The 12,324-nt window shown below is 45.1% G+C and overlaps 1 protein-coding gene across 4 annotated transcripts; it reads left to right on the forward strand.

The window, feature by feature from the left end:
• Positions 1-469: 469 nt before the first annotated feature.
• LOC115604680 (cathepsin E-A-like) lies at positions 470-10,316 on the forward strand. 4 transcript variants are annotated; one of them, XR_003990371.1, is made up of 10 exons: positions 491-1,370; positions 1,534-1,711; positions 3,721-3,838; positions 4,153-4,168; positions 4,338-4,458; positions 4,920-5,119; positions 5,487-5,609; positions 6,276-6,420; positions 8,859-8,947; positions 9,043-9,134. XR_003990371.1 is itself a non-coding variant. In XM_030477984.1 (10 exons), the coding sequence occupies exons 1-10, from the start codon at positions 1,315-1,317 to the stop codon at positions 9,220-9,222; spliced, it is 1,236 nt and encodes a 411-aa protein (XP_030333844.1). In that variant the 5' UTR covers positions 1,106-1,314; the 3' UTR covers positions 9,223-10,316. The 4 variants fall into 4 exon arrangements, 3 of the variants coding, with proteins under 3 accessions (XP_030333846.1, XP_030333844.1, XP_030333845.1); XM_030477984.1 differs by having other exon boundaries at positions 1,106-1,370; positions 8,849-8,947; positions 9,043-10,316; XM_030477986.1 differs by lacking the exon at positions 9,043-9,134 and having other exon boundaries at positions 470-1,370; positions 6,276-6,458; positions 8,859-8,874.
• Positions 10,317-12,324: the final 2,008 nt, after the last annotated feature.

Genomic DNA, 12,324 nt, shown 5'->3' on the forward strand with positions numbered 1-12,324 from the left:
CCTCGTGATTTTGGAGGTAAGTTTAAAAAAGTAAAACGTGTCTCAAAATCCAGGGGATTAAAAAGCTCTAAATTAGTTTATTTTAAGGCAAACCACACTGTGTGTTTGTTTTTTTCTGCTGTTTTTTCTAGACTGGAGCATTGTTGCTAGAGCAGATGATGACTCCTGCCTCCTCTATGGTCTTAACATTCACTCTTTGCTATGCAAAACATCTGCTGTCTTCTTTGGGAGGGTACTGAGTTCCAGTTCACCTTCATGTGGTGAGCAATTTGTTTGAAATAAGTGATGTATTCCAGGGGAGAAGTTGTCATTGCTCTTTTCCCAGCCTCCTAGCATAGCCCTTTGAACAAAAATGGCTGATTATTCACATTTAGCTTTGACACATGCCAGGCTGCAGCATGTGATTGCTCACTATGCTTCCTCATGCAGAGGAAAGATTCAGAATGTCTCGTAAGTAAATCACAGACTCAGTGCTGAGCTTCCTTCCAGGCAGTTAATGGGTTTGGGGTTGCCCTCTGCCAGATCAGAGCCTCTTTTTGACACCATTATTTTTCCACCAGTTTGAGTTGGACCCAAGTGTCAGGCAGCGGTGGGAACTGCTAACCTCAGGAAACTCACAGGAAAACAAACCCAAGCGAACGCTTCCAAGTGTCTTGCTGAAATGTGTGCAAAGCCACTGGCTGTTTATTACTGCATGTTGCAGCCTGTCATGGTTTTTATTTTCAAACCCCATTTTTTCATGTGGCAGTCACATTTATGTTTACACCGGAGCTCTCCCATAAATAGAGAATTAAACTTCAGTTGTTAGGGGATGACTTGTCATAACCCTATCAAATGCCCTGCTGAAATGTCTCCATGTAAAAGGGAAATGGTTACATATTATGTCGTCTTTCTCTGTATTGGACACATCTGGGCTGCTTGTCACTAAAATAACCTTGAAAAGAAGCTTACTTGGAGGGAACCAGGCAGGTTTCTGGACCACCTTCTCTTTCCCATCCCAACAGTAGCCAAGCTCACAGCATGTATTTATGTAAATGACATTAAGGATTGTTAATAAAATGTCTATTTGGTCTACAAATAAAATGTCTATTTGGTCTACACTGTGCCCTGGTTATCTGTGTGTTAGTAGCTCTGCTGGACACCACTATTTGCACAATCCTGCCATTTCTCTGAGAGCAAATGAATCACTTTTCTGCCAAAGCGCTGACCTCCTGTGATTGATTGACCTGGCGAACAGCCCTCTGCTGACAACGGGGTATAAAAAAGGGGCTTCTGAGTAAATGAGTGTTGTTAGACTCTGACCTGCTTGGAGCCATGAGGGTGATACTGTTGGCTGTGGTTTACATCCCGTTAACCCTGGCCGTGGAACGGTAAGAAAATACATCTAGCATCACTGGTGCATGCCTCAGATGCCTTCCAGGGTGCTTGTGGCTACTTGAGGTCTCAAAAAAGAAACAAATTCAACAAAAAAAGAGTGTATGAGAGCTCTAGAAAGCAGAACCAGTGATTTTTTTGTGTGTTCATTTTATGTAGAATCCCCCTTATTCGATTCAAATCTATCAAGAAACAGCTGAAGGAAAAGGGAGAATTAGAGGAATTCTGGAGGAATCACCACCCTGACATTTTTGCCCGGAGGTACCTGCATTGCTTCCCTGCAGATATTGCCTTATCAGTTGGAACTGCTTCAGAAAGGCTGTATGATTACATGAATGTAAGTACAGTTTTGGTAATGCAATCATAAGGACTCATTGTTCTCTTGAAGGCACATTATTTTTTCCAGCACATTTCAAATCTAGTCTCTCAATGAATATATAGGCCTTCAAGTGGCTTGTTGCTCTACACTGTTAAGTCATATCATTAGATATTAGATCATAAAAATTAGTCTACTAGTCTGCAAAATAAAGCCTGTCTAGATCCTGGTTATCATGGGACCTAGGTAGAAAGCTGATGTAGTCTAGCAGTGGTAGTCCTGTGACAAGTTTTATTTTTGTATAAATCTGTATTGGACTTGATTAGGTCTCCGGACAAATGTTGATTTGCCTGTATCAATCTTGGCTCAGGATTGGGTTTTTTGTGGCAGAACTTGATTACTTCATTTACCTGTATTCTATTTATCAGAAACTTGGATGTTTGAATGTTATAAAAAAATTCCCCAAATCTCATTTATCTGACCATGTGATGTCATAAATCAGTGATAACAAAAGACCCAGGTAGAGGGGTTTTTTTTCTGCTTTTATCTCCTGAGTTTAATGTGTATTAAATATTGGAGACTGACCTGGGTCTCACACTAACCTGGCTGAATTGACCACCCAAATTGAAAAAGGAAAAAAAGGAGTTCCGTTGGATCTCCGGCAAGTCAGCAGGTCAACCATTTTGTAAATTGTCTTTCCTGGGTTTAGCATGTTGTCCACTTATGATGGTCTGTTCTCTGTTTTATTTGGTTCTTCTGTTCTGCTTATCTAAAGAAAAGCTAAGTTGCAGAGATGATGTGGAGGCTGCATCTGAACAGGGAAGGGAAGGCCAAATTAATTCAGCAAGAACTTCCTGACACTTGAGAGCCATAATGAAATATGTCAAGATGAGCTAGAGATGTGTGTGAAGAAGAATAAAGCAGACTGAAACATTTCAGCCTGCTTTAAAGCTTATCAAACAGGGATAAATCTCAAAAGGACAAACCAAACCCACTTTCCCAGCATATCCAGCCAGCACCAGGAACAGTTTTGAGGAGGTTTCAGTGCAGTGTGTTTGTGGGTTTTCTGTTTTTTCTTTTTGATGAACATGTCTCAGAACTGCCTCTCTTCACAGATTAATCGATAAAGGTTTGTTTAATACAGAAAGGAATAAAATCCTGCTGTATATTCTCTCAAATGGTGCACTTGCTTGCCTTTTCATGAGTATCTCATTCAGGGTCAGAAACTATATTCAGTGTATTAACAAGTATGCACTTGAAGATAGATATTCAAATATTTGTATTGCTACAAAAGGCTTGGCACTGGCTATTGCTTTTCTATCTGCATTTGAATTCCAGAAATGCCTCTTCCTAAAAATAGGCCTCTTAATGCTGAAGTGCTTTTCCAGGGCCAGATAGGGGCACTTAGACACTTACATTCGGGATGTGGATAAGCTCTTCACTCCAGCACTCATGTGTTCACAGATTATCTCTATCCTCACTTGGTATCCAGGAATGGTCAGTCATTTCTTTTCCACTGGATGAACTTTGTTCAGTGCATCAGATACAGTCTATGCAACAGAACAGATTTTTGACTTACTAATAGTTGATAATTACAAAGGAAAAAGCCCAGCCACATGTGACAGTGTTTGTGCCAGCGGTGGGAGTCCTTTGATGCTGGCAGAGGCAGGTCGTGCTGTCTCTGCATCACTGGTTTGTTACTGACATCAGTAAAGTGCTGCTGGAAAACCCATGTGGTTGTGTGAGAGTTTGACCACTGCAGTCGGTGCAATAGGGCTTGTTGACTTCCTGAGGGAACCCAACTGAGTGTTTGCTTAACAGGTTTTAAAAATCCTGCACTGTTACGCATGCAGCTGGAGTGAAATCTGCTGCCCGCAGCACTTCTGGAGCCAGACACCCCTTCCTGTGCATGCCTTCATGTTCAAATTGCACCCAACCCCCTGAGAAAGTGTTGTGTGATACTCCCGAGCCTGCCTGTTTCTCAGGAATAGCTCACCAGCCCGGAGCTGACTGTGTTGTTTGCCCCCCAGGCACAGTACTACGGAGTTGTGAGTGTCGGCACACCGCCCCAGAAGTTCACTGTCGTGTTTGACACCGGCTCCTCCAACTTTTGGGTCCCTTCTGCTTATTGCATCAGCGAAGCGTGCAGTAAGAAATGTTACTGTCCCTTACGCTCTTTGTGTCTTGTGTTCCTTGGACACTTCTCCTTTCCCATCCTTGGCCTGCAGCAGGGATTTGGGAGGGGAGGATTTGGAGCACCCTGAGGGTCACTCTCCCCTCCCTGGCTTGCTCCGTTGTCTCTGCCCCTCCGTGTCACCCCGCAGCCAGGGCAGGCACTGGCTGCAGCTGCCAAGGGTCACTCTGCACCGTGAGGTGCCGGATGTAAAAGGCATGAAAATAAACCTGGGAGAGCTACCAGTAGTGGTGGAAATGCCCATTTTTGTTTTAATTTGTCTTTAAACCCCAAAATAACCTCCAAAAGGTACAGAAAAACTGGGGTGCCTGCAGGGGAACAGCCACCTCCATCGACACCTTCCTTGTAAGACAAGAAAAATCTGGCTCTCCTACATCTCCTCTGGTTCTGTGCTGGGCAGCGGGTGCATCACCAGGACTTCCCCTCGGTGCACAGATGTCATTTGTTTTGTGTAGGAGTGCACCAGAAATTTAAGTCCTTCCTGTCGGATTCGTACGAGCACGGAGGGGAAGCCTTCTCCTTGCAGTATGGCACAGGACAGCTTCTGGGCATTGCTGGCAAAGACACGCTGCAGGTGAGCATCCACCTCAAACGGGTGTCAGCCTCCAGGTCAGCTGTTTTCAGGGCAGTTCACATACTGGCTTTGCCTTGGAAAGCCTTGCCTGGTTTAGGCAAGGCCAGGGTGAGGCCCCAGCAAGCTGGGTGCTGAGAAGTGTGGGTGCTGCTCCAGCTTTGGGCTACCGAGACAAACCCCTAACATTCTGGTTTTTGTTTCTGTTTGTCTCCTTGGGTCCTGTTGTGGGTTTATAGACAAACAGCCACAGAATTAAGGCATTAAAAAGAATCGGTGCAGCCTACCTGCCAAATGGGCACCTGCTCTATTGACGCAAGTCACACAGGGATATTGTGCAGGCTTTATAACTGGAATGAATCCATTTATATGGATCTGAAATGTGGATAATGTCTTGTAATTGATGGTGTCTTTGCTTTCAATTGTTTTGGGTTTGTTGTTTTTCTTGTTTTGGTACCAAACAGATAAGCAACATCTCCATCAAGGGCCAGGACTTTGGCGAGTCAGTGTTTGAGCCAGGGATGACCTTTGCCCTTGCCCATTTTGATGGTGTGCTGGGCTTGGGTTACCCCTCCTTGATAGTGGGTAATGCTCTGCCAGTTTTTGACAGCATCATGAACCAGCAGCTGGTAGAGGAGCCGGTCTTCTCTTTCTATCTGAAAAGGTCAGTCTTTAAAGCATCACTGCCAAAAGAAAAGTAAATCTATTTTAATTGTTGATAGAGACAACAGTGCATCTGTATAAAGCTTCAACTCAAGAAAGTAATTTCCCCCATTTCTTGGGTTTTGGTTGGGTTTTTTTTGTTGTTTTGTTTATTCTGAGGCAAAAGTAGCAACTGGCTCAGCCTGCTCCTGCTGCCTATCTATCTTAGTCCCTGGTTTGGAGGACTGGGACATATGCAGTTATAATTTAGAAATAATCTTTTTCAGCTATCCATACCTGAGTTCAGAAAGGGCTGTGGTTTGTCTTTTGCTTTTTAAGTGTATGCTGGCTCACTCCCATGTCTGTGTTAACCTGTCTTCTGCTTTCAGAGGAGACGACAGCGAGAATGGTGGTGAGTTGATTCTGGGGGGGATAGACCATTCTCTCTACAAAGGTTCAATCCACTGGGTCCCAGTCACCGAGAAAAGCTATTGGCAAATACACCTGAACAAGTATGTATGTATGAAACACCTGGTGGAATTCACCTCCCCAGGTAAAACCTGCAGACAGAAACACCTGGTTATACAGGAGGACTCAGCTGCAGTGTTTTACCCTTGTGCCTTTCAAAGAGGGGTTTCACCAAGATGAGGCAGGAGTTTATTAGCTCTTTACACCTGCTGTGACATGGCTAGCTGTTTCCTGGGGGAGCATGTTAATGTGTTTTGGTATGATACACCAGTGGTCAAGTTGGCTCTTGGTGGACTCTTCAGTTAAGTCGTTGAGGCACCCAAGAATGGAATCCAGCTCTGGGTCCTGCTCTCATCTTTCCTGTTAACCTTGCTCAAAGCAGTCAGTGTCTCTTTGCTCCTCCTCCATCATGCTGTGTAAATCAATGAGGACAGATACCTGCAGGTGAGGAAAAATTCATCTGCAGGCAGCAAATGATTAGGGCTGTAGGAGTCCCGAGAGAGAAAAGTGAGTCCACAGACAAGACATCTTCCTCATCCTTTTATTACTTTCTTGTCTTCTAAAGACATTCTTGTCTTTTAAGACTGGCAAAACTTGGCAGCTAGTTTTAACATCAGTCCGTACTCTGGCACTTTAGCTAGCAATAATATGCCGCTTCAGTCCCAGTGTATATGCCATTTGCTTAAAGATCCTTTGTTTTTCACTTGCAGTATAAAGATCCAGGGCCGGGTGGCATTTTGCTCCCATGGCTGTGAAGCCATCGTTGACTCAGGCACTTCTCTTATCACGGGCCCCTCTTCACAAATCAGGCGATTACAGGAGTATATTGGGGCAAGTCCGTCGCGTACTGGAGAGGTAAAAACTATACAGCCAGAAAACAGGAAGAGAAACTGGTATTTGGTGCACAGAGCTTATAGGGTGGGAAAATAACCAAAATAATTGCTCAGAAAGGTCTCAGCAAAAGCTTTGCTTCCAGGACAGCACTGAACTAGCAGCCAAGCTGGTTTTGACCCAACTGCCTTGCTGCCCCAGCCCTCCTCACATATGTCCACCTCCTCTCCCATACTCATCAGTACGGGTGTGTAAGGGAAAAACGGAGACATCTGTTTGAGGAATCAATCTCTACTCTGCATCAGAGATCATTGTCTTTTGTAAAATAAGAGGATTTTCAGTGCCCTCAGCTATAGCTACTGGCTTCCCCGTGATGCTGCTGTGGTCAGCCCCATCAGCATCAAATGAAAAAGGAAAGGTATTTTAATTATGCCCTACAATGGCTCCACTGACAGGAGCTCTCACTGTCAGCTTGCGGTGGAGCAGGCAGTGTTGTGCCAGGGATCTTGAAAGCCATGCACAGTGGTGTCAATCACCATGCTGGCTCCTGGCAGATGAGCCACGTGCGTGGACAGACCTCGCTGTCTCTTATTCCTCTGTCTCCTCACTGGTTTTCCTCTCTTCTCTGCTGCTCTCTCCTGCATCCCTCTTGCTGATTCTCCCCACAACTCCTTCCTGCCCTCCTTCCGTGCCTGCCCTCTGAGGAGAACCTCCACATCCTCCAGTGGGACAAAACAGCTTTGATGTATCATTTGATAGCCTCTCTGACCCCACTTCTGCAACCCCTAACTCCCTGCACCAGTCTGGGGGGGCTTGCATGAGCCGAAGTTGCTCGAGGTAGATTAGGCTTTCCCACTGCCTTGCCCACGGGCCGGGCGGGGATGCCTCTCTACTGCCCTTTGCATCTCCCTGCTGGCAGTTTTCAGATGGCATAACCGAACCCTTGTAATGTCTAAGCACTGAGATAGCAAGCCTGAGATGGCTAAATCCACCTGCCGCCAGGGAAAGAGCAGGTTGTTTTTACCTAAGTGCCTTATCGCTGGCCCTTGGCTGACTCCCATGGGTAATCACCACATCACCACAGCTCCAGTGCCCCAGGTAAAGCTGCCCTGTATGGCTTCTGTCAACTTTGCAGCTGTCTTGATCCTGACCCAAAACTGCACTTGGAAGAAAACTGAGTGTGATGGTTGCTCTGCAAAGATCAAAGACAAAAGTGGGCTTTTAATCTGCCTCCTTTCGTAAAAGGAAGACCTGGAGTGGCATTTGTGTATTTCCAATGTACTTATATCAGCATAGTATAAACAAGGAACAGGTCATTGCAGTAAAAGTTTATATACTCCAGTGCTGACATGAGAACACTCAGCCAGCACCTCAGATTCTGCAAAAATGCATCCTGAAAACAAGACTTTCTATGACTGTTTTTGTAGCAGCCACAGACAGGCTGAATATACTGGCTCAAATTTATCCCCCTATAAGTGGGTGCATCCATCAGTGATTTTACCAGAGCTTATATCTCTTTCCAGCAAGGATTAATTTATTCTGGACATACTAGCTATGTAAATGAATAAATGTAAATTATAATGTCTTGCTTCTTGTATGCTACAAGCCATGACACTGTTTTTTTCACTCTTATCCTCTGTATCTCATGGTTTATTTTGTTCTAATGGCATGACACCTGATAAGTATACACAAGATTTAGAGGTATGTTTTCATAAAGCAGATTTAACAACAACAAAAAATAGATTCTTCCTTCTAGGAAGTCTCTAAAACAATGACTTTAAACACTACAGCTTACGCAAAGATCCCTCTGGGGCTTGGAGCATTCTGCAGTGCCATTTGAAACACCAGTTTTTTCATGAAATAACTAGAAAGGCCAGGAAATTATCTTCTGTGTTACTGTAAGTGGATGTATTATTTATGGAAATTAATGACCATGCCAGAGTTTAGTTCTTCTGCTTTTTAAATCCCACTCCAGGGCAGAGTATAAGTACAAAGTGCTATATTCCTCACTGGCTTTTTTCCCCTAAAACGACGATGTTAGGGGAAGGAATGGTGTGAGCTCTCCCTCCGTGAGCTGGAGGCAGTTCCCTTCACCCAGTCCAAGCCTTTTGCTCAGCTGTTCTTGCTGATATAGATTGACTGGGGCTCACACACTCAGTTTTGCTTCCGAGTTCTACAGGGGGGACATCAGAGTCTCCCTTCACCTCATTCCTTTTGGGGCTTCCAAGGATTTTCATCAGTGCTGGGTCCCTTGGGCCTTTGGTGCAGTGGTCTGAGCTGCTAGGCTGTTTTGACCCAGCGCAGGAGCTGCGAAGCCGGAGGGCAGTGTTGGGCCGTAAGTCAGCCTGCTGCTGTTTGTAGCAAATTCAGTTACCTGCCACTAAAGTCTTGCATTTAAAGGGCAATATTTAAAAAAAGGCAAACCGATGCTGTCTCAATCTGTGCATCACAGTTTCTTGTAGACTGCAGAAGACTGTCAAGCTTGCCTCACATAAGCTTCACGACTGGACACCATGAGTACAAGCTGACAGCAGAGCAGTACGTCATAAAGGTGTGTATCCGCAGCCTCCCCATTCCCTGTTTCCTGCTTCCTGAGATGGGGCTGAAGCAGGCTATCACAAGGACACTTTGTACTTTCTTTTCCAGGAGTCTATTGAAGACCAAACCTTCTGTATGAGTGGCTTTCAGTCTCTCGACATCCCCACTCGCAATGGACTGCTCTGGATTTTAGGAGATGTCTTTATGTCTGCTTTTTACTGCATTTTTGACCGCGGGAATGACAGAGTGGGATTTGCAAAAGCTGCTCATAGGAAGGATTATGACTGAGTCGTAATAGCATTTATTCTGCCTTAACCTGAATGTTAATGTAATGATCTTCAACACAAGTGTGAAGAAGGGCTTTAACTGAAGCTCTGGACCTAAATACAGTTGCTCTGTCCCCACCAGGTTTTAAGGGCTTTGGTGTGATCCTTATCCCAAATTATATAGCTTGGTTCAATATCTGTATGTTTACAACTAAGAAACAATTTTTCCTGAATATCTGCCAGACACCACAGCTCTCAGGGTGAAGTGAAAACAGCTCAGCACTCAGGTTTGTGGAAGAGCGGGAAGGATAAAAAATGCTGAACAGTGCCAGGCTGACAAGATAGTAATTATGAGCAGGGAAAACTAATCCCAGTCTGGTCTGCTCTGAGTACTCTTTTTAATTCTTGTGTGCTATTTTCCATCCCATTTCCCACTGCTTTCTTTTTCCTCACTATTTTCCATGGTTAGGGCTTTGTTCAACCTTGTTTCCCTAGTGCCATGGAAGTTCTCTGTATATTGGCTTACTCTAACCAGTTTATATAAAGGGGAATTTGACTGATGCCTGTGCGACCACTAATGTCCACTACTGTTCCTTGTACACCATTTCCTGCTCCCTGCTCCTTACGCCATCTCTCAAATCTGCTTTTTCCCTTGGGTTCGTTCTCACTTGTCACTTTCCTATTCCCCTTTTGGGTCTCAGCATTTAATGTCTGTATCTTAGGTCAGATGCTGCATTTAGTGTCTGACACCTCTGCCCCTTGGCGATGTGGGCAGCTGGGAGCAGCATCTATTTGTGCTACAAAACCCAGACCACAACCCTTGCAAAGGGAGGTGCAAAGGAGTACCAATGCATCACCCCTGCCACAGATGAGTTACGGGGTCAATGTACCAGCACTAGACATCTACTGCCTCTTGCTCAGCCACTTCTTGTCAGCAGTGGCAGCAGCTTCAGCACTGACAGAGGTGTGAAACAGCCATAGGTAGCTGTGCTGTATTTGGCAAAAGAGGATTCACCTAAATTATACCCATTGGAGTATTTGTTTGGATTGTTAGAACTGGTAGTGCCCCCGTACCTGTGAATAAAACTTAAGCAAACAAAATCTGCTCCAGTCTTAGCGCTGTTTCAGTTTCATTTTATGTTGTCTTACAGTGGTTCCCATGCCAGAGAGGAGGGGGAAGAAGGCATGCAGCAGAAATTGAAAATACAGGTTGCTCTGCAGCCTGGAGGGGAGAGATGGGATGTGTTGTGGTGTTGGGGCTGCTTGTGTCTCCCTAAAGCTGATAAATGCCTGCAGCCCCAGCCCTGCGCACCAGGCACCTCCCGGGCAGGGCTGTGGAGAGCTGGAGGCTGGCCCCACCGCAGTGTGGCTGGGGCAGAGGCTGGTGGCCCCGGGGGACTTGCTGCTGATGCCTGTCTGGATGCTTAGCACAGACCAAACACAACACCCATTACTGGCCTTGGCAGCGCTGGGGTCACAGCCCCTTAGATTTGAAGGTTTTAGTTGTAAAGCTCGGTAAGTATTATTAGAGCAAGATGGTTTGCCTGTAGGTATCTCTGAAATACTGATCCTGCCTTCCAGTATGAAATACTCTCTCTCTCCGGTACATGTTTTCAGGACTCCCTATTTGCAGTCACATTGTATTACACATTTGGCATCCTGGCTACCAACCTGTAGCAATGGTGACCTGCTGCCAGTTGTCTCTGCAGACAAGATGGAGCTGTATGAAGTTACCATGTATTTCAGGTCAGTCTTGTCTTGTTTCCCCTTTGTCCATGCCACTCTTAAAGAACAGAGTGACCATGAGCTAACTTACTGGTCTAGAAAACGTAATTTGTGTGGTTGTAAACCAAGACAAAGAAACATCCATAAAGCCTTATCACTCATTTAACAGCAGGGGGGTATTTTTGTTATCTCTACTATGCAGCAGACTTAATACTCTGGTATATTTCTGTTTCTCTAAAATATGTATATATTCCTCAAACATGAGCTTGCAGTCAGAGATCTGTTATTTATGATGGAAGATTTTAAAGGTGATGGGACATGTCCCTGCAGCTGGTTGGTCCTTACACCAACAACTCAGTTCTACGAATTCTAGCACAGAGCATGAACACACCCAAGAAATAGGTGTAAAGTCAGGCAGCGTGTGCAGGGACCAGCCCTCTCTTTGTTCTGATATCTCTCATCCTGCTCAAGATTAGCACCATGTGATGGGAGCAAGCTGCTGCTCTGACCTATTTGTCTATCCTGGCCCTATTCTATCCTCACTCTTCTCCAGCTTTGCCAGCTTCTGTAGGTCTGCCTCGCTGTTCCTGGCAGACACCAAGTTGACTTGCATGGGAGGTCAAACCTTCGCCAGAAGTGCTTCTTGACAGTTCGATACAGCCAAGATGACTGTGTTTCTCAAAGTGCTTTTATTCATGCAATAATTCGGCATTGTTTATACCAGCAAACATGAACTGTAAATTGTTGGGTTTGCTAAAATAGTCCATTTACCATGTTGAGGCAAATAAATAGTGTACTGAGAGACATGCCTAAGAGAGCACAGAATCCCAAAATCAGAGCCTGCAGACGTTTGCAAAAGTGGCATAACAGACTAAATGAGGAGATGAATTTTTTTCTGTTAAGTCATCCCAGCACTAGCTTCTCTGCAAGCAGCAAACAGAATATTACAGCTAACATGGAGCTGGTCCATTATGTGTGAAATGCTATTTGTGTAGCTCAGATTACGTTGTGGGATTTCAGAGCAGTCATTCCTAATTTAATATATGTCTACATGTCTAACAGGCACCTCCGTGGGACTTAACTGAAGCTTTTATCTTCCTAATGGCTACAGTGTGGCTACCCTTACCCTCCACTGAAGAATGAACACAGTTGCTGGGCCAGGGAGTGCTGGCAGAGGTAGCAGAATCATTGCTTATAAGATGCATATGCCCTGGTTGAAAGCAGCAGTGCATGTCCTAGGTAGCAGCAAGGCTGAGAAGAAGATGATGGAAGATAAGCAGAGCTAGACAACGTGTAGCTGAGATGGCTTCTTCAGGCTTAGCAGTGCCATCATGAAACATGCTGATGTCTGGGCTGGGGAGGATGAGCACTTTGCTCCAACACCTTAAGCCCTGGTGGA

This window comes from Strigops habroptila, chromosome 3 (assembly GCF_004027225.2).
Source record: "Strigops habroptila isolate Jane chromosome 3, bStrHab1.2.pri, whole genome shotgun sequence".
Lineage (NCBI taxonomy): Eukaryota > Metazoa > Chordata > Aves > Psittaciformes > Psittacidae > Strigops > Strigops habroptila.

Coding starts and splice junctions, on each gene's coding strand:
- LOC115604680 (XM_030477984.1), top strand. CDS start 1,315: ATGAGGGTGATACTGTTGGCTGTGGTTTACATCCCGTTAACCCTGGCC. Junction 1,712..3,720: donor GGCTGTATGATTACATGAAT/GTAAGTACAGTT, acceptor TTTGCCCCCCAG/GCACAGTACTACGGAGTTGT. Junction 8,948..9,042: donor CAGAGCAGTACGTCATAAAG/GTGTGTATCCGC, acceptor TTTCTTTTCCAG/GAGTCTATTGAAGACCAAAC.